The following is a 27,752-nucleotide window of genomic DNA, read 5'->3' on the forward strand; positions in this document are numbered from 1 at the left end:
AGTTATGCGTCCCACTTTGGCTCAGGTCATGATCTCATGGTTAGTGGGTTTGAGCCCAATGTCAGGCTCTGTGCTAACAGCTTTGAGTCTGGAAATTGCTTTAGATTCTGTGTCTTCCTCTCTCTCTACCCCTCTCCCACTCACGCTCTGTCTCCCTCTCTCTCTCTCTCTCAAAAATAAACATTAAAACAAAAATTAAAAAAAAAGAAAAGAACCAAAAGACAAAATAAAGCCTCTCTGGCAAGGGATCAGGGTGCCCAGGGTAATTCTGCTCCACTTTTCTATCCAGTCTCTGCAGTGGACATTTTGTCCCATCTTTGATTCCTCTTTCTCTTTATCATCTGGCCTGAAGAACTGAAAGCTTGGAACCTTAGGTATCATGTCTGTAAAGGGCTCCTTTTCTTAAAGATGTCTGTGTTGATTACAGTTACCTTCTTCTTTAATTGATAAAATCTTTCTTTTTCATTACGGGCCCACTTTAATAACTCATCTTTACTAAGAAAGAACCCATCATTCTTTGCTAAATACATATTATAATTTACAATACTATAAAAATTATTTTTAAATAATATTTTTATTTTAATATTTTAATAATGATTTTATACTATTTTATACCATAGTATAAAATATACGGTAATTATAATAATTACCATATATTATAATTAGCTGTGGTTTTATGGTTTCCCCTAAGAGTAAGTTCTCTAGTCTCAGATTTGTCTTTGTATGGATGTATGCATGTATGAATATCTATGCAGACTCTGGGTTTACCTCTAATAACAACCATATAATAAATGTTGAATGAAAACACTTCTATAGTAGTTTTATCTCTTGTGTCTTTCAGTTTTCCAGCGGTTGTCTCTACTTTTAAAATTTCCTTCACCACAGAAGAGATTGAGAAAGAGATATGTGGGGGGGGAAGAGAGAAAGACCTCATCTCTCTATAACAACTTAATTCATCTTAAACTTCTTCTGTCTATAGCTAGACCATTTATTATAAGACGGTTATTGTACATACTGGTTAAATATTAATGTTCTGAAACTAGACCTGGGTTGGGGTTCTGTCTTTGTCACTTACAAGTTCTGTGCCATACTGAAGCTCTTATAACCCTCCTAAGTCTATTTTGTTTATCTATAAAATGAAAATTATCACTGCTTCATGAGTTGTTGTGAACACTGAGTCTGTGCATGATAAATACGTAGCACAGGCTGCGCATAAAATCATCTGCTCAATAAATGGTAGCTATTTCCAGCATCTTTAAAAGAATGTTAAAGTGCATTATATTTATTAAGGAAGCAGAAAGAAAAGTTTTAAAGAAGCACACTTTGGAAAATCATAGCACATTAATCAATTTAATTTCAGCATTATCTTCCATAAAGCAAATTCTAATTAATACTGAGATATATCTGACTTATTTTATGACTTTGATAGGAGGAGTGTCAATGTGTAAGTATCTCTGGTAAGCTTACTAACATTTACTTTACAAAATTTTTGTGACTCTAAAGAAAGCACAAGTTTTGCCAGTTTTGAATTTCGAGTCTAAATGAATAAGCTTTAATGTTAGGCTCATTTAAAAAAGTTGGTATCATACACAGTAGACAACCTGACTTATCAGAGAAAAAAAAACCCCAAAGTTTCGTGTGGTTAACATGTATTTATTATTTTGTATATTATCTAAAAAGTAGAATATATTGTAAGACTTCTTTAAAAAATAATTCTTTACAGTTTTTGGAAGGTTAGTAGCAAACATGGTTTACAAGTAAAAGATAAAATTTTCAAACCAAAAATCAGTTAACGTTCTTGGATTTACAGAAGCAAGTTAAGATTCAGCTTAAACATCTGAAGCAGTTTCTATATTAAAGCATTTCCAAGAAATAGAAAACTAAGAGATTTAGATAAAGCACCAGCTGTCACCATGTCACTAAGTTAACACTAAATCCTCACTGGTTGCCATCCGATGATGAAGAGCAGAGGGGAAAGGGAAGGAACACTTCTAGAAAGAAAGAGAACCCTGAAATTACATGTACTTAGGGGTTCCTTCAAAGGCATCTTGGTCAAATTCATACAGTTTTGAGGAGCAGAAATAGATTATAAAGTTAAGGCTCAAGATCATGCATATTCATAATAAAATACAATTGCTGATATTTAAGTGATATTGAATGTCATACAACATATTTAAAGTTTGTCCCTTAAGTCAACAGTATGCATATTTTCTTTCTGAATCCTTTGGGATTTTGTGGGCACACTGAAATCAGTCTTTATACAAATGGAACAAATATCAGAATCTTCAACTACATGGATATGAGTAGTTGCACTTTTACTATTATGTCAAAGACCAACTATGTGTCCATCTTTTAAAGATAATTTTAATTGTGAAAATTAATACTTAGGATTTTCAAGTTTTCCAAACATAAAAACATTTTGCAGAATGTTTGTGTGATAAGATTAAAAATAGCAAAAAATCTTGGGAAGGTAAATGACAAAGTAAATACTAATCTGCAAACGCTAATGTTATACAACACCACCACCAACAAACTTACACTCTAATCTACTCAGAGCCCTCCCAATTTCAGTGATCATTGTCTTTCTCTGTTATAGAGAACCATAAAATCAATGAAAAATATTTCAAAGTGGCCACAGTTCCCCAATTAAGGATCCAGTCACTGCAAAAATCCTTAGACATAATGGTAACCCTATACTCTTTGAACCAATATTATCACTTTCCATTACTACTCAATGTTGCATCATGGCTAAATGGTAAAAATACATCAGTGTTATGATAAGATATGAGTCTACTAACAGTTTCTGTATATATATCATTTTAGTAAATGTATACTCTTTTAAAAAGCATAAATGAGAAAAAATGAGAAAAATGTAGGCCATAACTATAGTACCGTTTGCACTTCTTATTGTATGAATCCATTCTGTTGAAGAACTAGAGCTTAGGTAGAACTAGTCAAAAAGATGAAAAACCATAAATCTAAAAACAATTAAACAATATTAATTCCCAGCACCAAAAAGAGAAAGACAGAAAAGAAAGAAAGGAAGAAAGAAAGAAAGAAAGAAAGAAAGAAAGAAAGAAAGAAAGAAAGAAAGAAAGAGAAAGTAAGAAAAAACAAAACCCAAGGCTCCAGTCAACCAAAGTGGCTTGAATCAGTCCAAGAATATCTGTGGTTGATCCCAAAGGCACTTTATAAGAACTGTCCTTTCTCTTTCCTCAGTTGGCATCTGTCTAGGCAAGTTTATAATTTAATGGCCTGTAGCACTGTATTTTTATTAACACTATCCCACATTAAGAAAGTAGTTGTTTATTTGTAATTAAGTCCTCTTAATAATGACTTGAATCCTATCAAGTTAAAGTAGACATAAAATATACAAGAAAGCCCCTTTTCCTACTCATCTCTACTATCACCTCCTCAATCCTCTAGATGAAACACACACCATATAAGCCAGATAGAGAAAACAAACATTGGACTATGAAATGGCAAATTTAACCCATTTAACTCACTGAAGTGATTTTAAATGCTTATCTTGATTAGGCTGAATATACAAAGGTGAAAGTCAACTTGACACAGAGTCTTGTGAGCTTAACTTCCATGGGTTGTAAACAACTGATTATTAAGTAAAATCTTTACTTCTCTGATCTTCATTCTTATTTCTGATTCAAACTTCTAACATTTTTGGAATATGTGAAAAAGGTAAAAAGGTGGCAAGTGGGATTAGATTTGGCTTTGGATAGTTGACTTTTTTTCAGCTTTGTCAAAATAAGCATTTTCTGTGGTAGCTTGAACTTCCTTGTCATCATCTATCATATGAATATCTGATGTATTTTTGTCATTTTGCCTCAAGCGGTAATTTTTATAAGCACGCTGAATTATGGTTGCTGAGACTGTCTCTTGTTTTCGTTTCAGAGTAGTTGTAATTGGCTCATATATGATCTTAAAAGGGTTGGCTAATACAAACCCTGATTCCATCTCTGAAATAAGTTTCTCCATCTTCACATCTGTACCTATAACTCGTTTAGTTAAAGCAAGCAAGATGTCAAGGCAATGAATTCTGTCCCCAGCAGCCATGGGAAGATCCATGGCAACAAGCTGGCCTTTGTTCGGTTTTGCCATAAAAAGAGGAGGGTCAAGAGAAGCTGCAAAATCTGAAAGTTTGCAAGAGTCTATGTACTGGGTCCTATCAGGATCAAACCTCTTCCATACCTGGAAGAATTTCTTAAAATCACCTTCACTCAATGTCTTGGCTTTTTTCTTAGAAGCGATATTTAAAAATTCCATGACAACAACAATGTACATGTTTACAATGATCAGCCATGATATGAGGATGTAACTGACAAAATAAATAATCCCAACAAAGGGATTACCACAATCTCCTCTAACCTGAGTCCCAGGGTTAATTTTATCAGGATCACAGTCTGACCATTTACTGTTGAAAATGGCATTAAGCATCCCATCCCAGCCAGCAAATATTGTAACTTGGAAAAGACAGAGCATACTACCGCCAAAGGTTTCAAAGTTGGCCACATCATTAATTCCAAATTCCTTTTTGACATAGGCAAAATTGTACATTCCAAAGATGGCATATATAAACATGACCAGAAAGATGAGAAGGCTAATGTTCAACAACGCTGGGAAAGAGAACATCAGAGGAAGCAGCAACTCATGGAACACCTTTGGTCCTTTCCCAGGACGTAGGATGTGGATGATCCGTGAGAGCAGTATCAGTTCCATAACAGAAGGAGGTACAAGGTAGTATCCTACCATCATAGGCAGAAATAGCCCTTGGTATAGGAGAAGATAAAACAGGTTAAAAAGTGATTTAAATATGATTGTATTTAGAAGAATATAAATTACTTTACATTCTACTTTTTCTATATGTTAAGATCATTTCATTAATCCTTCCCATGTAGCAGAACATATTGAAAGTGGGGATTAGCCAAATACTCATTGTGGCAATTTTTAGGGTATCTAGCAAAATTTGGAAGATGATTACTTGTATCATCATTTTATTATGCCATTATAGATCAAGTACTTCTGGAGTCACAGATGGCATGATTCCATAACATAAACTAGTAGCCATAATTTTTTTTTCTGATTGCAGTTGGATAAAGAAATTAGTTCAATCCAGCCTTCACTGGATATCTAATAAAGGTGTCAATGCAAAACACAAAGATGAATGACCTGACTTCTGTCCTCAAAGACCTTATATTCCAGAGAGTAGAGGTAGACATTTAAAGTAATTATAGTGCAAGGCAGAAAGACCTAGTTGATAAATATAATTACAAAAATGTCTGGCATTCAGTGATTCACAGATTACAATTTAATTTATTTATTTTATAAATAGTATTTGGGCTCTTAGCAGCTTTAATTTGAATTAAATAAATGAGTCTTGGCCTAGAACTTTTTTGTAGGTTGTGGGTGGATGAGGACTTGAGAGCTAGAACTATAAAGGTAAAATTACAATTACCATAAAAGCATAGGGTATGTTCTCTGGAAGTACTGGAGAGTTTGTGGTTAATTTTGTGTTGAGAAGTTGGGAAGGGGAAAATCCCATGAAGTTTCTAAATGTCCTGATATGTTTGTTGAATCTGAAAGGATCGTGTCTCATATTTCCATTCAACTTGATTACTGTCCGTAACATTCTCTCTAACTTTCTATCTTATTTATATCTTCATTTCCATAGTTTATTAGTGAATCTTCTTCTCCAACTCAGATTTTCATTTTTCCTTACAATCTTCCAAATTTCTCCATTATGCTAGAGGTATCTGCATTTAACTGTAGACAATTTTTTCTACATCTTCATTTCACATTTTCTTCACCTCCTTTCTTATCTAAAATCTGACTCTATCTTGAGGACATTATTTCCCTTGGAACATTTTCAAGTGCAAAGAGCTCTTTCCTCCCCACTCTATATTTCTCAGGGTAGAAAAATGGAATGACAAAGCATCTTTTATTTTTTCCAATGCGATTTCCAGATTCAAGTCAATTTTATAAAGAAAAAAAAAAAAGAAATTTCTGTCCTGACACATTGTGGATCATGCCACTCAACTATACTATAGCCTACCATTCCTTTGCTCTATGATCTATTCTTCCTCTCTCATTCATACTCATTGAAGACATTAGTACTTGGCTTACTGTAGCCCTTTCCACCCCATCACTTATCATCAATAATTCATTGAAAGGCTAGTCTCTTGGTCTTTGACTTTCTTAACTGTGATAATCTCCATCATTTTAGTTTATTCACATGCAGTTATAGCCACATTCTAGACCCAAAATATTTTACCTTCTGAGATTTCATATTCAAACAGCTTTCTCTCTGATTGTGGTTTCCTCTCCTTGGAGATCTCTGTTTCCGTAGCTCTCACATTAACCCCAAAGTCCCTCTCTTTCCTTTCTTTCAAGCTTCTTGTACCTGTCTACCAAAAGTTGAACTGCTTCTATTACCAAATGAATAAGCTGAATTTTCTGGAATCACAATTGGGCAAATAGTTTGTCTACCTTCCACTAGTGACTGTATAGAATAGTGCTTGACACAATAAACAGTTAAATATTGTCTCTAATGGAGCTTATATTGTGTGTATGTGTCTTATGGGGAAGCAGACAAGAAACAAACTTTTCCCTGCTTGAAACATTTTTATCCTAGATTCTACCCTCTATTCAGTATGTCTTTATTTATACTTTGCTTCATCCATGCAGTTTTCTCTGACCTCTACTTATTGATAGGTGCTCCCCCTTTCTTTTGCTGCTGTAACACCTTGTGCTCTTCCCTTATCATAAGCTTCATAGCACAATATTCAATATGTACTGTTTAATCATCTGGATGCCTTCCTACATTGTAAACTGTGTGCATACAGAGATTATGCCTTCTTTGTTTACTACTGAATTCTTTGCATACAGCATAATATCTATTCAAATATATTTGTTAAACAAAAGACTGAGATCCCCAAAGTAAAAGTAAATTGATGACAAATTCATTAAAACCTAACAATCTAGTATTGTGAAAGTTGTGAACAGTTTTAGAGATTAGAAAAAAAAAAAGAATAGGGAACTAAAAGGTTATATCATGTTAAGACATAAAGCTCCATCTAGAGACATCCTAGAAAAAAAAATGTATGTGATATACTGAATGGGTAATTAAGCATTTACCCTGTGACCTCAGAACTAAAGTTTATGTATTAATTCAACAAGTTTTTTGAATATCTTATAGCTGTCACATGTATATCATACATATACAAAATACATACATACATACAAAAATATAAGCCATTTCTATTGGAATAAAAAGTGTCTCTATGTGTCTTGCCTAGTAAAAGGCTGTATCTTGGGACACATGTAGGATAAGAACTTGCCTGAATTATTAATACTATAAAAGAAAATCTAACAAAACAAAATCTTACCTGTAATAGAGAAAATAACCACCATAAAATCAAAAATGTTCCATCCCACAGTGAAATAGTTACAATGGAAAGAGATGAGCTTTAGTACACATTCTCCCGTGTATAGCAGAACAAGAATTAAGTTAATCCAGAAGACAGCAATGTCCATGTTTATACTCTGTTCGTCACTTTGTATCATAATGGTCATTGCTTGGAAGCAGATAAGAATCATAATGAAGACATTAAAAACTTGGCTTGTTACCAAGTCAAAGATGAATCTTTGGAACTTGTTCTGTGTGTAGAAAAAAAAAAGTGGGTGCCATAGCTTTATTCGTAAGATATATACATACCCATATAGTCTTTACATTTATAATTTCCTTCCCAGCATAAACAGGAAACTAAGTGAGGACCTAAGTTTTTGTCAAACTAGAATTATAATGTATGGTGAAAACAAACAGATCATCAAAACTTTGTTAAGGAACATTTAAATTTTGTCAACAGCATTTGTGAAGGTTTTAACATTTTTTAAAATGTTTATTTATTTTTGAGAGAGAGAGAGAGAGAGAGAGAGAGAGAGAGAAAGAACATGAGTGGGGAAGGGGCAGAGAGAGAAAAAGAAACCAAAGCAGGCTCCAGGCCTGCCCTGTGGCTTGAATCCATGAACCATGAGATCATGACCTGAACCAAAGTCGGACACTTAAGTGACTGAGCCACCCTGGCACCCTGCATTTGTGAAGAATTTTTAAACCACATATTCATTTCAAAAAGAGAATGTATGAAATAAACAACTTTGTAAGAAGGTTCGAAAACAAATCTAGATATTTCCTTACTCTTGGGCGACGTATTGCTTTTTGAGAGTCCTCATGCAACAGCCCCCTCAGTGCATGATATTGTCTCTTCTGTTTCTCTGTTATAAAGATATTTGAGCCTCCCTGGTAAAGAAATGATAGAAAAAGATATTAAAATCATATGAATCTAAATTTCACCTTACATCAATATACATTTTGGAAAGCTAGGTAATCATTGACTTAACCTTTTATAAAGGGCTTAAAGGCAATGAACTAAATCATGTTTAACCATTTCTGATTTCTGCACACAAATCCATACTGAGCACATGTAAAATATATGTAATGACTGATATCAACCCTCTTTTGGAGCACTTTCTTGTGGGTAGTCTACTCTTTTTTAACTTTTCTGTCTACTGAGGCCTACTTCATGTTGAACAGAGACAAAAGAGAAAGAGTGGGGGATAAATGGAAAGGTTTACTAAGAAAAATTGAACTCAAAAGCTAAAGGTAAAATTGGTTTGTACCTTCTAATGACAGGAAAAAATATAATTGGTTATTTATGTTTTTATAAGTTCATGTATTACTTTATTTACCAAATAATACTTTCATAAGATTTTTTTATACTGTTACACCAACAGCACTTTGTACTTACTTCTTCATAGTACCTTCTAGAGCTTTTCATCTTTGCGTTCCTAGTGCTAATTTCAGTATCTGATACAAAATATATAAAGTGAATAAGAGGTAAATGGTTAATGTGTTAATCTAGAAATTAGGAATTGTTACTGCCCAAAGTCGGGATTTAGTTACTTAAATTTGACAAGGGTCACCAATTTGAAGTCCAGAAGCAAATCCTGGAATGTTAACCCATTGGGTTGATCCCAAGAAGCCAAGGCATCTAGTCAATGTGTATTTGATCACTGATCTTCTAATCCCATTTGATTAGAGGAGGCTGAGAGCAGTTTATCAGATGCTGCTCATGGCTAAACTTTGATGACATGGCTGAAGATAGAATTTCAAAACTAGACTATTCTTTTCTTTCATTTTTTGGAAGGCTTTCTAACACCTCTAGAAAGTAGATCTCTGTGGTTAAAATAAGCAGACTTAAATGACTTTTGAGGCCTGTCATTTGCAGAAGCCTTTGAAGGCCTTTGTGTGGAGATGGGATCAAATGGGTTGTTCAATTCTGTCTCTGAATGGTCTCTCACTGATTTCAAGCACTGCTATTTAGGTCATGGAATTAGGATTTAGGATTCTCCCTACTTCTGGCAGAAAAAGCTATTGCACTGACAAAGATATCTATGCTAGGTATGACTTTGAAGGCTTTGAACACATCGGAGAGCAAAAAAGTGTAGCTTATTTTTCTTTAACTTCTTCACATATTTGTGCAGATGTACCACAATATTACTTGTTGGTCAGCATGTCATTATTTACAAACATATATAGAAACACTTGCACTTTTTAACCTTTTGTCTGTTTAGATTTTAATATAGAAAACAATGTAAAGATGAACATTTTAGCAATATTTATCAATATGCAGGAACATCAATCTTTTTTAATAGATAAGCACCAAATAAAAATTACATTAAGCTGAATCCAAAACCAATTATTTGAACCATGACATTTTTATAAATGTGTTTGATTTTCTCAGGCATTAATGAACTAAGAATATTTATACTTACCTTTATTTTAAGCTTGTTGAAATTAGCAATAATAACACCAATCAGCATACTCAAAGGAAGAAATAATCCAATAACAATAAAACTGATAAAGTAATAAGACATGTAGATGTTGTCTTCAAAATTAGGTTGCTTATTTACCTAAAAGTTAAGTTAAGAAATAAGCAATATAAGATAGGGCATAGTGGATTTTTAGAGCAGTGAAAATATTATGTATGATATTGTAATGTTAGTTACATGTCATTACACATTTGTTCAAACCCATATAATGTACAACACCAAGTGAACCCTAAGGTAAACTCTGGACTTTGGGAGACTATGATGTGTCAATGTAGGTTCATCCTTGGTAAAAATGTACCATTCTGGTAAGTGATATCAATAATAGGTTATGAATGGGGGGGGGGTTGGCAGTGGGTATATGGGAAATCTCTATGTTTTCCTTTCAATTTTGTTGTAAACCTAAAACTGCTCTAAAAAGTAGTCTTTAAAAATAAAAATATATTAAAGAATGAAAAAATAAGAAAATGTTGATACTAATCTTTTAAAACATAAAATTTATAAAACAATTTGCAACAGGAAAATCCAACAATTCTACAGAAGTAATGTTTTCTCTTTGCTCTTTAGTGAAAGGACATTATTGCTTTGTTTATCTGGATTTTAAAATTTATTGCATTGGTTTAATCATTGTTATGAAGTCTGATAATCCTTCAAATGGGCTTATTGGGCTTCAGACACTGTACATAATCCTGGAAGGATTTCATTTTCTGTGAAATACTCAGTCTTAATTTCTATCTAGTACAAGCATTTGCTTTGATCATGCTATTTATTCTATTATTATTGGTACCCTATTCTTGAATCGTAAAAATAACTTCTCTTGAATTTTAACAATGGCTTTAAGATTATATTGTACTTACACCAGTAGAATCAACTGCTGAATTCATAATGGTGATCCATCCATTAAATGTTGCCTGTAAAAATGGTATGTATTTAATTCTTATGGAAATTTTAAGATCTGTTTCAAATAAAAAGTGAAATTCAATTTGTTATTAATATAGTAAAACATTTGATTAGTAAGACTGACCACATTTCAATATCCCCTGTATTTGAGATCTTTATCATTTTTCATTATTACATTTCTATTGTCTGTTAACAACTATTTAACAACTACTTATATTTACTTAGCTTAATTGTAGGAGTCTAAATGTAGTTGATAACAAAATATTGTAAGATAGTATAAATAGAAAGAGAGAGAGAGGTAGATAGATAAATGATGAATATATACACATTGCCCAAGTGTCATTATTAGTCTTAACTCCTAGACGTAAAACAAGTAATACAAGAATGAATGATTTATCTCCTCACTTCTGTTAGATGGTGGGTGACTGAGTAGCCATTCCTCATAGCACTAAGTAGAACAGAACAGTAGTAACTTGAGTTGCACCAAAAACTGTAACCCTATTTACTTTATCAGTGATGGTAGAAATAGGTTTGGCCAGTACCAGCCATCTCCCCCATCAGTCCTACCTTCATCTTCACTTCATTCTATCAGGAAAGCAGGGTCTGCATTTCACTTTCATCTTTCCAAATGATCCTAGTGTAGTATGTTGCATAGTATGTATTTTAAATAATTGCCAAAATATGTTATAACCATCTAGTAATCATTCACATTTTGTCCTTTATGTACACCTATAATATTCATGAACATCTAAAAATACTGATAAAAAATAAAAACATCAAAAGTGAACTTACTACTTGAAGCAGTGAAAGGAAACCATTTCCAACATTATCAAAGTTGAATTTTGCATTCTCCCATTGCATGGATTCGTTAAACACAAGGCTTTCACACTGATTCTTATTCATGACCTCAGATATAGGAAATCTTTCTCCATTTGTTGGATCAATGCATTCATAGAACGTGCCAGCAAATAAGTATACTCCCATGATGCTAAAAGCCAGCCAGATCATTAAGCAGACTAGAAACACATTCAAAGCAGGTAAAGTTGTTTTTATCAAAGCTCTCACAACCACCTGGCATATAAAAAACAAACACATAAAATTTAGGTAAGAAATGTGAAATCACTTTAGTTGAATTGGAAATATGAAATGTGATGTCATATTGAAATAACAAAAACAGGTCATCTCTAAAGGTTTAATAGGCCTACATGCCAGTATTTGAATAACCTAAATTCTAAATTTCAATTAAAAATATACATTAAAAATCCAGATATTCTCAAAATATTTGTACTAAAAAAGTCACAAAAAAGCAACTGAGTTGATTAGTAAAATAATTATTTCACTGATTTAACACATTTATCAACTTCCTGTGTGGGGCCAGAAATGGGCAAGACACTGACCCTGTATGTATGTATGTGTACATATTATCTAGAAAGCATATAAAATGAGAAAGAAAGGCCTAGATTTAAGTGTGGGTGATTCTAACTTTAGGAAGGATTAACCTACAAAGCAGACATTGAGGTGGCAGGGGAAAGAAGAGGAAGACCAAGAGACTATAGATTAATGAAATCAAGGCAAGAGAGTGTTTCAAGGAACACTGAATGGGCCTCTGCACCCTGAAAAATCACAAACCTCCTCACTGTACCACTCTATGTCACTGGTGAGCCAGTCCAGAGCAGGAAGTTTGGGAAATAAATCAACCACTTGAATTTGATTAACAGTAATAATCTGGAATCACTGTCTTCTCTCTTGAGTATTATAATCAGATTTTATACTTATCACTCCACCATAGCTGTTATGGCAAATGTAAACCAGTTCCTATAACCAACAGAAATGCTCATTCTTGGCACAGATCTTCCCTTTAGCATTTACACTTTTGACTCCTTTCTACCAACCTCATTTCTTTCTCTTTTTTTTGGTGAAGCACCACAGATTCTCTTTTCTACCATTCTAACCTTCCTTTCCCTCAGCCATTACTGGAAACACACCCTTTTTGTTGTACTTTTTTGCTGATATCTCTCAGGTTTCTGACCTTAAATAAATATTTTAACTTTAAATTGTGCTATCAGTAACACTTTATTTCTAAAACTAAGTCACATATCTTTGTTGGCACTCTGGTTATTTTGAGAAGTCAACTAATACCTCTAATGAAAAAAAAAATGCTATCCCTATCAGAAAATATACTTATGTAAGAATAAAAGTAGTAGGTACAGTTGATACAAATTTTCAGTAGTAAGAGTAGTAAGAGCACCTAACACTTGGGAGTTTATTAAATATATAAAACATTAATTTCTTAATCATGTGGCTTCCATAAGGAAGAACTCATTCAACTACAGAACTTCCAGAGGTTGAGATGAAGCTTAAAAGATCTGAATCTGCAATAGAACAGAATAGTCTAGAAATAAACCCATCCTGACATGGTCAATTAATCTACAACAAAGGAGGAAAGAATATACAGTGGGAAAAGACAATCTTTTCAACAAATGATGCTGGGAAAAATTAGCTGTCAGATACAGAAGAATGAAATTGGACACATTTTTATACCATGCACAAAAATAAACTCACAATGGATTTAAGACCTGATTATGACACCTGAAGCCATAAAAGTCCTAGGAGAAAACTATAGGTAGTGATCTCTTTGATGTTAGCCTTAACAATATTTTTCTAGATATGTCTCTTCAGGCAAGGAAAACAAAGGCAAAAATAAATTATTTCTGATTACACAGAAATAAAAAGCTTTTGGACAGTAAAGGAAACCATCAACAAAATGAACAGTCAACCTCCTGGATACGAGAGAATATTTGCAAATGATATATCTGATAAAGGGTTAGTTAATATACAAAATATATAAAGAACTTATACAACTTAACATAAAAAACCCATAACTAATCAATTAAAAAAGAGGCAGAGGACTTCAATAGTCATTTTTCCAAAGAAGATATACAAGAGGCTAACATACGAAAAGAGACTTAACATCACTCATCATCTGGGTAATGCAAACTGAAACCACAATGAGATACCACCTTACACCTGGCAGAATGGCTAGTATCAAAAAGATGAGAATAACAAGTACTAATGAGGATGTGGGGCAGGGAAACCCTCGTTCACTGCTGGTAGGAACGTAAATTTCTGCAGCCACTATGGAAAATGGAATGGAGATTCCTCAAAAAATTAAAAATAGAAATATTACATAATTCAGTAATTCTACTTCCAGGTATTTACCCAAAGAAAATTTGAACACTAATATGAAAAGATATATGCATTTCTATGTTTACTGCAGCATTATTTACAATAGCAAGATATGGAAACAACCTAAGTGTCTATGAACAGATGAATGGATAAAGATGATGCTGTATATATAAACAATGGAATATTATTCAGCCATCAAAACAAATGAGCTTTTGCTATCGGCAACCACATGGATACATTTCAAGGGTATTGTGCTCAAAGAAGTAAGTCAGACAAAGACAGATACCACAGGTTTTCACTTATATGTGGAATTTAAAAAACAAAACAGATGAACAAGCAAAGCAGAAACAGACTCATCTATATAGCACATAAACTAGTCGTTACCAGAGTGGAGAGGGGTTGGGAGTGGGGAAGGGGATTAAAAGGTACAAACTTACAGTTATAGTAATAATATTTCTTCCCAACATCAGCAATGCATTTGGGGAATAGGTTGATCAGGCCTAATTTCTGTTATGATGAATCAATCACAGATTCATATGAATCAGAAAAATATTACTATCAATCATGTACTTACATATATATTAAAGTATAATTAATGTACTTATGTATGTATATGTGTATATACAAATATCATATAAAGATTATGCTATTAAAATTTCTGAAACATATTTTTAGTAAAATACATACTTTAAATGACTTATATTTCTATTTGTTTATAATAATTATCTAAATTGTAGGATAAAACAAGTATCTATTTTTTAACCAAGTGAAAATATTTTAAGTGTTATGATTTCTAAATGTACGGCAGTTTTAATGTAATATATAATACACAAACTATAAGAAAAATACACATTAAACATAAATACTTTTCTTACTGGATACTACCTACATTGAATATGTTATATTTTGTAATATTATTCAAACAGTTAATGTTAATTAACCTGTTAATTAACAGGTAAATGTTAAATAATCTATGTAAATAAAAAATTCAAGAAAACATGTATGATTATGAAATAAAAGATAAAATCAGACCTTTTCTTCCATTTCTGCACATAGCTGTTGACTGTATTTTACATAATTATACTATTTGGGGTGGCCATAAACTGTTTTCTCCATTAGGTCGAGTCATTTGGGGTGGGTTTCCATTATAGGCACCAAAGATTAAACATTGGTTGTTTCATGTGGCTCAACCTATTAGTTTCCCTCACGTTGTTAAAGAATAGGTTTTAATGTGATGGTGAGACAGAGATGACAATAATTCATTATTTGTAATGTGTGACTTAAAAAATTAACTTATTTTAAAATTCAAATTTTTAGGGGCACCTGGGTGGCTCAGTCAGCTAAGCGTCTGACTTCGGCTAAGGTCATGATCTCACGGTTTGTGGGTTCGACCCCCGCATCGGGCTCTGTGTTGACAGCCAGCTCAGAGCCTAGATCCTGTTTCTGATTCTGGGTCTCCCTCTTTCTCTGACCCTCCCCTGCTCACGCTCTCTCTCTCTCTCTCTCTCTTTTTCTCAGAAATAAAACATTAAAAAATTTTTTTAAAAAAATTCAAATTTTTTTCAGTAATGTTACTTAGTGTGTACAATATTCCTATAAACTTAAACAGCTAGGTGATCAAAGTTTCATTTTGTCAGTTATATTTTTAACGTTGAGATAATTGTATTAATACTCATAGACATCCAAGCGGGCTAGAATAGTATTGGTTTTTAAAACTTTATATTACCTCTCAACTATTACTTTTTTTATCTTTATTATTTTTCATATCTTATGAGCAGGAAAGTCCTAAAGTCTTAATAAGCATAACTAATATACCTTTCTTCTATATTTTTAATCGTGGAATATAAGGTTTTTGCATTAATATTGTTAAAGATGCAAATGAGAAGGCTACAAACTTTTTAATTTGTAGGAACTTAGTAATCCTAAGTAAAAACTTACCTATTAGTTTAGAAACTTTTTCTTACCTTCATTCTTTCAAATTGAGATAGAACTCTGAGTGCCCGGAGGAATTTAATGGAAATTAGTGGTTTTAATTCTTCCCGCGATTTGCCAATTAAGCTAAGACAAAACACCTAAATATATTTAAGAAAAAAAAAGAGTAAATAGGTTTAATTTTAACTTTAATCAAAACAATCTGCAAAATAAACTTTGCATTTATCTAAAAAAGATAGACAGTCAAAGTTTCCCAAGAAATATGCAAAAGATTTAAAATATAGCTCAATATATCTTAACAATGACTTACAGAAAAGTATAAGAAAATCACCTTGTGTTAAAGTTACTTTAAAAATATAAGTATAAGATAAAAATAATTTTTGGTGGTAGGAATAATATATATTATCAAAAAAACCAAAAATGTGTATATTTGACAGTCTTTATGATCAAGGGCTAATATTTACATCCATTTTTTTGTTTGAAATTTGATTAAGAATCATTTTCATGATTATTTGACATACAGTAATTGTATATCATGTATTCATAAAAACAAAATTTGAAATATATTCATATATAAGTACAGTCATATTTATGTGAATTCACATATAAATAAGGTTAACATAGTACATAGAATAGGATTTGAGAGAAGAGGCATCAAAGAGGATATGAATATTATTAAGTTTAAGTACAAATTATAAAAATGTATACAAAGATACCAAGGTAATTTCTTAAAGTAAACATATGCATAAAAATCGTTCAGGGTTAATAAATGTTAATGGAGATAGAGCAAGGTGGTAGACTTATGACTAACTTTTATAGTACCTTCATATTTTATGTCTTTTCAAAGCAACATAAATGGAAAATTTGTTCCTTTTTATCCTTACTAAGAGATGGTCTTAAAGTGAGCTTTGAAATAAACATATGGTTTATGTTATCATCTAGGGTTGTGGACACCTAAGAACAATGACACATAAGAACAAGGAATGTGGCTTGCAGGTGTAGTGTGATTTTTGTTGGAGTAGAAGGCTAGTTTGCAGTATTTTATTTAGAAGACAGAGATCAGATATTATAAGTCATTATTTATACAGTGAGAAGCTTCAGTCAATCATTGCTTATAGAATTGGAATCATTTGTTCACTCAAATTCAAATTAAAACTGAGTACCTACTATGATACATGAATTATTCTAGGCATTAGGGATAAGAAGAGAACCACACTGGGAAAGCAGTTCTTCCCCAAAGGACGTAACCTTTCAACAAGGGAAGACAAACAATCACAATGAATAAACAATGAATATGAATTTAATATATAATATTAATAGGTGCTATGAAGATGAAGAAAGCAGAGAAAGGAAAAAGGAGCACTGTGGTGGTTGCAGATTTGAGTACAATAGTGCAGAAAGACCTAATTTCAGCAGTCTTATTTGAGTAGACATAACTGAGGTGAGCCAGCAAAAGTTTCAGGTGGAAGGAAAAATAACTGCAAAGGCACTGAGACGGAAGGAATCTCAGCCTATTGGAGGAACTTCAGGAAGGTCAGTGCTGGTGGAGGAGTCTGTAAGTTGGGATAGCAGAAATGGAAAGTAAGAGGAGACAAGACTGATCATGTAGAAATTTGTAGGCTTTGATGGCAGAGAATATAGCTTTTTACTCTGAGTGAAATGAGGTGATTGTTGGAGGGTTTCAAGAAGAAAAGAGACTTAGACTGACTTCTATTTTACAGCAGTAAAATACATGTGGATTCTATGCGGAGCATAGAAGGAAGGCGTGCCGTGGTGGAGGCAGGGATCTGCACTTGAAATCTAACTGAAAATCTTTGGTAGCTGGGATCAGTGTGCTAATGGTGAAGGTTATGGTAAGTCATTTATTTTGTTTATGATTTAAACATTGAGCCAAAAGAATTTAAATATTCTCGGATGTCTATTCCATTAGTAGTGGGTACATAGGTGGCCATTAGAATGATTCAGGAATGAAATGTTGAACTTTTAAAATTTTAGGATGAGAGAAAAAAGGACAAGCATTAAATATTACAAATGAAGAAATAGGCAATTTTGGTGACTAAAAATGTACAAAGAGAGGAAAAAAGTAGATATAAGTAAAGTGAAGAGTTAAGTAAGAGTAAAGAAGAAAAAAATTGAATAATAGCCTTTAAAACTTTTCTTTAAAATACGTACAATAACAACCATGAAGTCTAGCTTGTACCAGCTATCAGTGAAATAGGCTTTAAAACCATATGCCATCCACTTTAGAAGCATTTCCAGAATGAAGATGTAAGTGAAGATCATGTCAGCATATTCTAATAAGATTTTAATAGTCTTCCTCTGATCGATATATATATCTTCAAAAGCCTGTGGGTAAAACATTTGAGGATTAGTGTATATGTAATTTTTAAAAAATCTTTTGGCATAGAGAGGAATGAAATGCTGTCTCTAGCAAACAGATGGTGAGCAAAGTCATAGGCTGTAGATTCATGAGCTGGTTCACTCTGTTTGGATTTATTCACATAATTCATAAGTATCATTTTCTGACCCTATGCCTATAGCAGACATCACTAATTGGTCCCAGAATTTCTTATAGAGACTGAATTTGGCACTACAGTGATCCAGAATTATTCTCATTAATCAGGTAATCAAAATTAATATAAGAGGCAAAACCTTTACTCACATCTAATTGGTTCTTATCTCTAATTCCATGCAGCCAACTTACAGATATATGACACTTACTAAGAGAGCAGAGATTTTTTTAAGTGTGTCTTCAGTAAAAAAAATAAGGTAAAAACAGAGATGGAAGCAAACCATAAGACACTCTTAAATACAGAGAACAAACTGAGGGTTGCTGGAGGGGAGGGGGTGGGGGGGATGGGCTAAATGGGTGATGGGCATTAAGGAGGGCACTTAATGGGATGAGCACTGGGTGTTAAATGTACGTGATGAATCACTGTATACTAATTAACTTGAATGTAAATAAATAAATGCAAAAAAATAAAGAATTGCTACAGAACATAAAAACATGCCAAATAATGTATAGATGTACCATTTTGCCTGTATGGGAGACTCAATATTATAAGAGTATATTATGTCTCTATAAATTAATGTGTAATTTCAGTGTGGTTGCAATAAAACATCTAATAGATATTTTTAATAGTAAAAAAAAATGTGTCTTCAGATATCCATACTGCTGTTAAAGAAAAAGTCACAAAGCTTGCTCTGCTGCAGAAATAATCAGGCAAACCAGTGGAAACAGATGAATATGAAATAAAACTATAATCATTTCTCCAAAGCTTCTCAGATTAATAGGTCAACCTTTATTTACTGTAGAGGATACAAAGTCTGATGTCATTCAGAGCAATTTCATAGTGTTTTTATTTTAGCACTGAAAAAAGGCAATAAAGTATCAATAATGTCAGGCAGTCTTGAATTAAGCGCATTCAAGGTCAAAAAGTAAACAAGGATGGGGCACCTGGGTGGCTCAGTCTGTTAAACATTCGACTTCAGCTTAGGTCATGGTCTCACAGTTTGTGAGATAATGTTACTTTTATTTAACATTAGATTTATAAGAATCACACCATAATTTACATATGATTATTTTAATCCCTGTTTATTTTGTTTAATGTTTATTTATTTTAGAGAGAGAACAGAGCGGGAGCAGGGAGGGGCGGAGAGGGAGACACAGAATCTGAAGCAGGTTCTAGGCTCTGAGCCAACACAGGGCTCAAACTCATGAACCATGAGACCATGACTTGAGCCAAAGTCAGACACTTAAATGACGAGCCACCTAGGTGTCTCTGTAAAAATTCTTTAGCCTAGACACTTAAAATTTCTCTGGTTTGTGGTAAATGTGTGGTAAATGTCAATATAAACTTTACTTTAAAAATTGTATGCAGTACAAATATATGAATGGTAGTGAGAAACATGAATATTAATAGATACCTAATAGGTATACTTTATTCTAGATCTTTCTCTTTTTTCTACAGATTATATCTTGCAATACTAACATGCATACAGCTTCTGAATTTTTAAAATAGCTGCACAGTGTCCCACTGGATGATTATACCAGAGCATATTTAAACAGTCTCCTATTGTAGACTATTTTTACTTTTCAATCTTTTTCTGTTACAAAGAATTCTTTAGTGAATAGCATTGTAAATGCATTTCATATATGCTCAGATATTTGTAGCATAATTTCCCAGAATTAAGGTTGTTGGGTTGGGGCTCCTAGGTGGCTCAGTTGGGTAAGTGCCGACTTTGGCTCAGGTCATGATCTTGCAGTTTGTGACTTTGAGCCCTGCATCGGGCTCTGTGCTGACAGCTCGGAGCCTGGAGCCTGCTTTGGATTCTATGTCTCCCTCTCTCTCTGCTCCTCCCGCACTCATGCTCTGTCTCTCTGTCGCTCAAAAATAAATAAACATTAAAAAAAATGTAAGGTTGTTGGGTAACGGGTAAATATATTTTTGGTTTGGGGCATTTAAGTGGCTAATTTGGTTGAGTTCAGCTTCAGCTCAGGTCATGATCTCACGGTCTGTGAGTTCCAGCCCTTCATCAGGCTCTCTGCTGTCAGTGCAGAGTCTGCTTCAGATCCTCTCTCCCCCCTCTCTTGCTCCTCTCCAGCTCATTCACTCTCCTTCTCTCTCAAAATGCTTCACAAATGCAGGACACCTGGGTGGCTCAGTCGGTTAAGTGTCCGACTTCGGCTAAGGCCATGATCTCACAGTTTGTGGGTTCAAGCCCTAGTTGGGCTCTGTGCTGACAGCTCAGAGCCTGGAGCCTGCTTCAGCTTCTGCGTCTCCATCTCTCTCTTCCCTGCCCCACTCATGCTCTGTTTCTCTCACTCTCAAAAATGAATAAATACTAAATATATATATATATACATATATTGGTTCAAAGATAATTAACATATACATAGTACTTCTCTTTCCTGATTGAATACCAAAGTACCCGCACAGCACAACAGTATATATGTGCATATTATTAAACTTTGTCTCATACATGAAACTTTATGAAAATAAGAATTAGGTATCTCACATTCATGTTTCCCACTGTCATTCTTATATTTTGAAATTTTTTGATTTATTTAATATTGAATGAGGCATATACAGATTTTAAGACACTGTAATATATGTCTTCCAAGAGTAAAATCACCGAATATGAACTCCCCTGGTATAATAAATATCTGGGGAAAACTAATTTGGCATGGTGACTACAAGTAACAGACTTCATATACATGTTTTTCCCATAAAAGTTTCACATACTTACCAAAGCTCCTGTGCTGAGCAGAGTGACAAGGCCAATAAAACACTTAAAACAACCATTTTCCACTATCTTGCAGCAGGTTTTCCTTATGTTCTGCCAAATTCTTCCTTTCTTGGATTCTCCACTAATTTGGCCAGGTAAAGATCTTCTTCTATAACCTGTCAAGAATGAAACTGCTAAAAAGAAAAATCTTGAAAATTCATGAAGAAGTAGACATCCTGACCTTTCCACCATATTCTTTCATGATTCCTTATGGAATCTAAGACAAATGCCCTCTGACTTATGAACATTTGATTTTTACCCTTGCTGCTGTGACCACTGCAGGCATTGAGGGAAATAAGTTAACGTGTGAGAAAAGTGGGAGGAAAAAAACTGTGAAAGGCAGAGATGACTTAGAATATCCCCTAGCCTTGTGGGGCAGAGTCTGAGAATAGAATTTATCCCCACCATTTAAATTGCTCCGTTCCCTCACATACTACATCTATATATCACATTTTGGTCTAATGCTTGAAGATTCATTCTCTGAAGATTCGCATGGTATAATGAGCATTCTCATTTAAGTACATAGGTAATCATGAACTGATAAGTATACTGTTAATTATGTCAGTTAAATCTATGTCAGGTCTTAGGTGGCATGAGAATGGGGATTGTGATTGAGACTAGTGAAGAAGCCCCCTGGATTACAGAAAGCTTTGTGGGTAGGGGGCATGTGCATGGATTGGACTCTACCTTCCTGTCCAGAGAGTTAGCATAAAGAAAACCCAAGATACAGAAGACTCTGCTTTAACAGGGAGAACATGAAGAAATAGAGGTGGGTGGAGTTTAAAGTCAGCACATTTCATTTTAGAATTTTACCTACCGTCAATTCATACAACTTTGACAAAAAAAAAATAGAGGAAATTTTTCCTCCTTTGTCTTGAATGATACAAGTTCAGTGAGTTGAGCTACTGGGAGAAGGTTCTTATTTTGAATACAGGAATTTGAGCATTTAGCAGTTACCATGTTGATGGTTTCCAGTAATTTCAAATGTTAAGAACCTGTAAATATTTGTTAATATTTCTAGGAAATTAATTTGAATTATAAGTCATCAACAGATGTATGTTACATATCTAATGAGTCAATCAACTGACTGAAGCCTTATACATTTCTTTTTTTTAAATGTTTTTACTTATTTCTGAGAGAGAGAGAGAGAGAGAGAGAGAGACAGCATGAGCAGGGGTCAGCGAGAGAGAGGGAGACACAGAATCTGAAACAGACTCCAGGCTCTGAGCTAGCTGTCAGCACAGAGCCTGACGCGGGGCTTGAACCCACAAACGGTGAGATCATGACCTGAGCCAAAGTCGGACACTTAACTGACTGAGCCACCCAGGCGCCCCCATTTCTTAAGGTTCATGCGGAACATAAAAATAAATCACCATTGCATGTTATGTTTTCCTATGAAAGATATAGGATGTTTTCATATGAGTATTTTTAATATTGACTTTATTCCATGCGGCATAAAAATATACGCACATATGTATATATACATGCATGCACACCAATTTAATCTTTTTACCAATCCTGTGAGGAAGTTTCATTATTATCCTCATTTTACATATTAAGAAATGGACATGAAAGAGGTTAAGTAGAAGCTAGTAAATGGTGGCCTGGGATTTGAACTTAGACTGTATGATTCCAGACCCAATGCTCTTAACTACTGCATTAAACTTCCTAGGAAATAGACCCTGTCCCTCTTTTTCAAATGTTGACTTTTCTATTGAATTTCCCTATAAGTTTCTATGAGGATTCCTTTGGGCATGTGTGCATGTGAATGTACACACAACGTTTGTGTGTGTGTGTGTATGTGTGTGTGTGTGCTACTTAGCTAAGTTAATAAACTCTCTAAAATTAAAACATATCTAATAGCATTAGTTATGTTAAGAGAAATTTAGTCTAATTTCAATATAATGATCAAAGGAATTTTTCTCTTACCATTTTTAAGTTGCTTTGGCTTTTCACGTTCATAGACCATTTCTTCTTCAGAGATAGCAAAATCGACTGTGCTGCATTCAGATGAGCTAGATTGCTTTACCTTCTGAAAAGTAAAGTCCCACCAAAATAGCTGTGATTTCAGTTTTTCACTGTGGTTCAAGTTTGTTTCATTTTCAGAAATAAGAAAAATTGGATACAAAAATACAACTTACAACTTGACTTTTATCAAGTTTAAAATACTGTTTAAGCTAATTTCATGATTGACATTAAGAGTTATACATATCTCTGTGAGTTGAAGCTTTAAAAATTAATTAAGAATTTGTTTAAGCTAAAATAACTTTCAGATTAAAATGAATATTTAGTTTGTAATACTCTTCTCCTAAAAGATGTATAGGCTCTCTCCAGTATCCAAAAGAGTTTGAGTTCCAAAGACCTCTTGAAGTTGTTCACAAGATTTCCATATAAGCCATTTCAGCAGCATCAGAAGTAATTACCCATTGATGCTAACAATGGGTAGACAAGAGCACATTTACTTTGTATTGTAAAATTGAGTCCAGACATTCTTGTGTATGCCATCATAGGACGGGACTTATGTGAGGTTATCTTGAAGTGAAATGAAGAAATGGCATAAGGAATGAGTCAGAAGTAGACCTGGCAAAGTGGTACCAGCCCTATGCAGACAGGCTTTTTGCAGTGATTGACTGCAATCACTTTCTCATTTGTTCTTGGCTGAAGGTCAAGACTAGATAGGATAAGGTAGCCATGACTTTGTGTATATGGTAATAATGAAAGTGTGACATGCATGGCTTTTATTTGAAATGTTTCTCATAATGCTTTATTTTACTTTACTTTAAAATAAATATATAATACATATATAATACATCATCCCTTAAAATAACCAATATTCTAAGTTAATAACATATACAATTGTTTTATAATTAAACAAAAAGATAAATGTATTAAAATATTTGGGGAAAAACAGTCTTTATTTCTTAAATATTAAGGAGATATCTAAGTAAAGTATGTCTAAAGGAAAATTATAAATATTTTGTCCTACCTTTTGGTCTTATGCACAATAAGCGTCAAGGAAATATCATTAGGAAGCCTTATTTGCTTTAGATCTTACATAGTTGTTAGTAAGACATTTGGTGCTCGATTAAAAAATATATATCCATCTGGTATATATTAAACTTAAACTAATCACTTTTGTTATTTCAATTCTCATATTTTCTTTATTTCTGAAGAAATAAAGGCTATAGCAATGTACTGATATGAGAGTAAACAACAAATAAGTGAATATTATATAATGCTTGGGCATTCAATAATTAAAAATTATATATCTTATATTTATGTTATTTTGTAACTTTTACATAAACTATTTGATGTGATTTTTCCAAGCCCCTTAGTATATGTTATTTAAATTTATAAATAAATCAATTGGGATTCAAAATTATAAATAATTTTATTACAAGATGACTTAATGGCATGAGAGAGTGACCATGATATGTTGCTACATTATGAAAAAGTTATGACTTGATGTAAAGTTTTATGTTATTTTTCTAAAATTTATATAGTTATGTTGTAACTAAACAATGGCTTAAAGTTTAAATACCAAAGAAAGAAAAGAATGTATCTCAGAATTATCAGATCACATGTGATTTTATATTTTATTCTTTGGCTTTTGGTAGATCAGCATCTTAAAGTACTCAAGAGTTGCATAATCTGGAAAGTGTAAAAATATGTAACAAATGTAGATAAGTGAATAAATCTATTGAGTAGCTAAGCACTCAATATGACCAAATAATTATGCAGCATACATTACAACTCCTGAAACCTCAACATTTACTATCATATTGTGTCATCTTTCCTATACATTTTCATATCCCAGACTTTCTAATGAGATTGGCAAGAAGTTTCCTGAGGTATCTCAACACGATATGCCGTGATAAATAGCCCTTTAACCCAGAAATAGATGGTAGTCAAGGTTATAAGTAAAGATACAGAAGTGTAGCTAGAGAACAGTTTTCCCTGTTTTCTAGAAATGGTATTAATGAAAGGAAAATGAACCTACCCAATATTGGGCATGCTAAGGAGTGAAAATGTTTCTTTAACACAAAGATAGTTTCACTAGGAGCTGGAAGGATTTTGAAGAATTACAAGTCAACTCCTATTAAGCCAATTTGAGAAGATATTGCAGAGCACTTGCCAAGCTGGAAGAGGTCTGGGAGGCAAGATGGTGCCAGAGTCATTTCTGGAGATCTGGAAAGAGACACTCTCTGCCCCTCTCCAGTGCCTGTGAGTGATCTGAGATGATTTCCTACTGAGGTACAACACAAGATGCCCACAGAGCAGATGTGATCTCTGTAGATGTAGCTTTCTATTAAATCACACCTCCTACCAAGACATTATGGTGCTTGAAAACAAAAACAATACAAGTGTTTCCAGTAGGGTGTGCATTTAGAAGCTAAGTTAACAGCAATATCTACCCTTTTTTGGATGTGTTGAGTTATTTTGTTGTTTCTTTTGTTGCTTTTTTATTTTGTTCTCTTTGTCCACGAGTTGATAAAGCTACACACTGTTCACAATTCAAAGTGATGGGTTTTCTTTATTCTTTTAGTCCAACTCAATTATCTATGTTACAGCATATGCTGCAGAAACAAAGTGACATGAATCCTACATTTTAGCAGATAAGAAAGTATTTTAGCCATCCTGCAGTCCAATTTCACATTTTAAAGATGGAGAGTTTAATGATTTCTCTAATAATACACATTGATTTTGGGAACTTAGATTTCTTCAGCATGTTTTCATCACCCCACACTCCCCACTCTTATAAATTCACAGACTTTTAGAATTATATTTTCTAATGTTTACTAAGTGTTTACTATGGACTAGACATTGTCCTGTGCACCTTTGAACTATTTTTCTTAGTACTATCTTCCTTAAGAGATGCATACAATTTTATCTGCATTTATAGACAAGTAAGCTGAAGCTTGCAAAGGTTAATTAACTTCATCAGGAGCATAAAATCAGGAGCAAGGAGTGCTCAAGCTAGGATCGAATGTGTACTCTAACTCCACAACTTCAACACTGATTCACTTTCTTATCACAATGCAATAAATTAACAGTAAGTAATCAGGATATTAAAACACCTTACCTCTTTGCTGCTCCCATCAACTGACTTGCTCTGAATCTCCTTATTATCCAGATTTTCTATGTCAGATTCTCCTGAAGCAATTGGTACAGTTTCTGAGACACTAGGACTGGGGATAAGTGATTGACTCTCATTTTCAGTCATTGTGTTCTTCTCTGTGCCACTGCTTTTTTCCTTATCCTTGAAGAAATCTTGGGTGTTGCTTAAATCAGAAAGGGTAGGGTCAGAAATATTCTCTTTAACATATACATCATTTATATTGTCCATTGTCTTCTTTGAAATGTGTTGTTTTTTGCATGATATTTGAGGAAACATGTAGTTTATTCCTTTCTTAATCCTTGCCATTGCACGTTGGAGATTCTGTGCTTCATCATTCTCTTCAGTTGTCGGAGCCTTGTATGAACTACATGAGCTCACCAATGCCAGAAACAGGTAAATTATCTAAATGAGGAAAAAATGAGGTCAAGTTTATCTCACTTTTTGTTTCCTTTTAAACAATAAAAAATCTTAAAAAAAGAAAAAGCTAACCTGAGATTTGAAAACAGAATTAGGAACCACAGTGCCATTTAGGCTATTCAGTTCTTACTCATATACAATGGGTCAGGTGCTGTGTTAAGGGTTTGCACAGTATAGCCAGAACTCATCTTAAGAACAAAACATTATATGAAATATCAATTTTCTTTTAAACTTGAAAAAGACAAGGCTTACAGATGTCAAATATCAAAGGTCACACAGATTAAACTTAAGTCTGTCTTATTCCAGAGCTTGTTTTCCTTCACTGAGCCAGGCTGACTCTCCCAAGGCAGAAAAATAAATCGCTACCTCAGGTGGCTGACCTCACTTCAGCACTAACTCAGGAAGATGTACAATGACATCCTCATGGGTTCTGCAAACCCACAAGGCATTTCATGGAGACAGTCCCAGTCCTAGTTCTGAAGCCTGTATCGAGTTTTCCCTGTGACATGCTAGCACAGGGTTTGAGTAGGTTAATTGATTCTCTGTGGTAATAAATTTGGTTGAATAAGAAAGAGATGAGTGATGGAGGAATCATTCCTAATACTTAAGTCATTTGAACTCAAGGACAGTGTATATTTTGACCTTTACTATCACTGAGAAATATGATCAAGCCATGTTTAGTTTCCAGAGAATCAAATTTTTATCTTGTTTGTAATTGTAGGGTATAGATAATATTTTTAAATTTTAGTGTTAGAGATTCAATATTGATTATCTCTTAAACTTAAAGTAATCATTTGACCATTTTTTTTGCTTATTATTGAAAGTCTTCCCCCTCTCTTCAGATATTTGAGCTTTTAAAGATTTAATTTACTTTATGTCTTATACATTATCTGTAAAGGGTAAAGTTTAAATGACATTAATTATGTTTAAAAATATATATGATATAAATATATCTAAATATATCTATAGATAGATATAAATATATAAGCTTACATACAGATAGTATGGG

The 27,752-nt window shown here is 33.4% G+C and overlaps 1 protein-coding gene across 1 annotated transcript in view; it reads right to left on the reverse strand.

Moving 5' to 3' along the window:
• Positions 1-1,710: 1,710 nt before the first annotated feature.
• The window catches only part of SCN7A (sodium voltage-gated channel alpha subunit 7), an 84,256-nt gene continuing 58,214 nt past the window's right edge, over positions 1,711-27,752 (reverse strand). Inside the window, exons 15-25 of the mRNA XM_077751171.1 lie at positions 26,291-26,728; positions 23,137-23,239; positions 21,169-21,323; positions 18,091-18,264; positions 15,951-16,058; positions 11,593-11,871; positions 10,758-10,811; positions 9,847-9,984; positions 8,210-8,311; positions 7,401-7,671; positions 1,711-4,784 (exon numbers count right to left, since the gene is read on the reverse strand). Of these exons, the coding sequence (XP_077607297.1) occupies positions 3,718-4,784; positions 7,401-7,671; positions 8,210-8,311; positions 9,847-9,984; positions 10,758-10,811; positions 11,593-11,871; positions 15,951-16,058; positions 18,091-18,264; positions 21,169-21,323; positions 23,137-23,239; positions 26,291-26,728 (2,889 nt within the window). The 3' untranslated portion in view covers positions 1,711-3,717. The remainder of the gene's footprint in view (positions 4,785-7,400; positions 7,672-8,209; positions 8,312-9,846; positions 9,985-10,757; positions 10,812-11,592; positions 11,872-15,950; positions 16,059-18,090; positions 18,265-21,168; positions 21,324-23,136; positions 23,240-26,290; positions 26,729-27,752) is intronic.

The sequence above is a fragment of the Crocuta crocuta genome, unplaced genomic scaffold (assembly GCF_008692635.1).
Source record: "Crocuta crocuta isolate KB4526 unplaced genomic scaffold, BGI_CrCroc_1.0 scaffold219, whole genome shotgun sequence".
Lineage (NCBI taxonomy): Eukaryota > Metazoa > Chordata > Mammalia > Carnivora > Hyaenidae > Crocuta > Crocuta crocuta.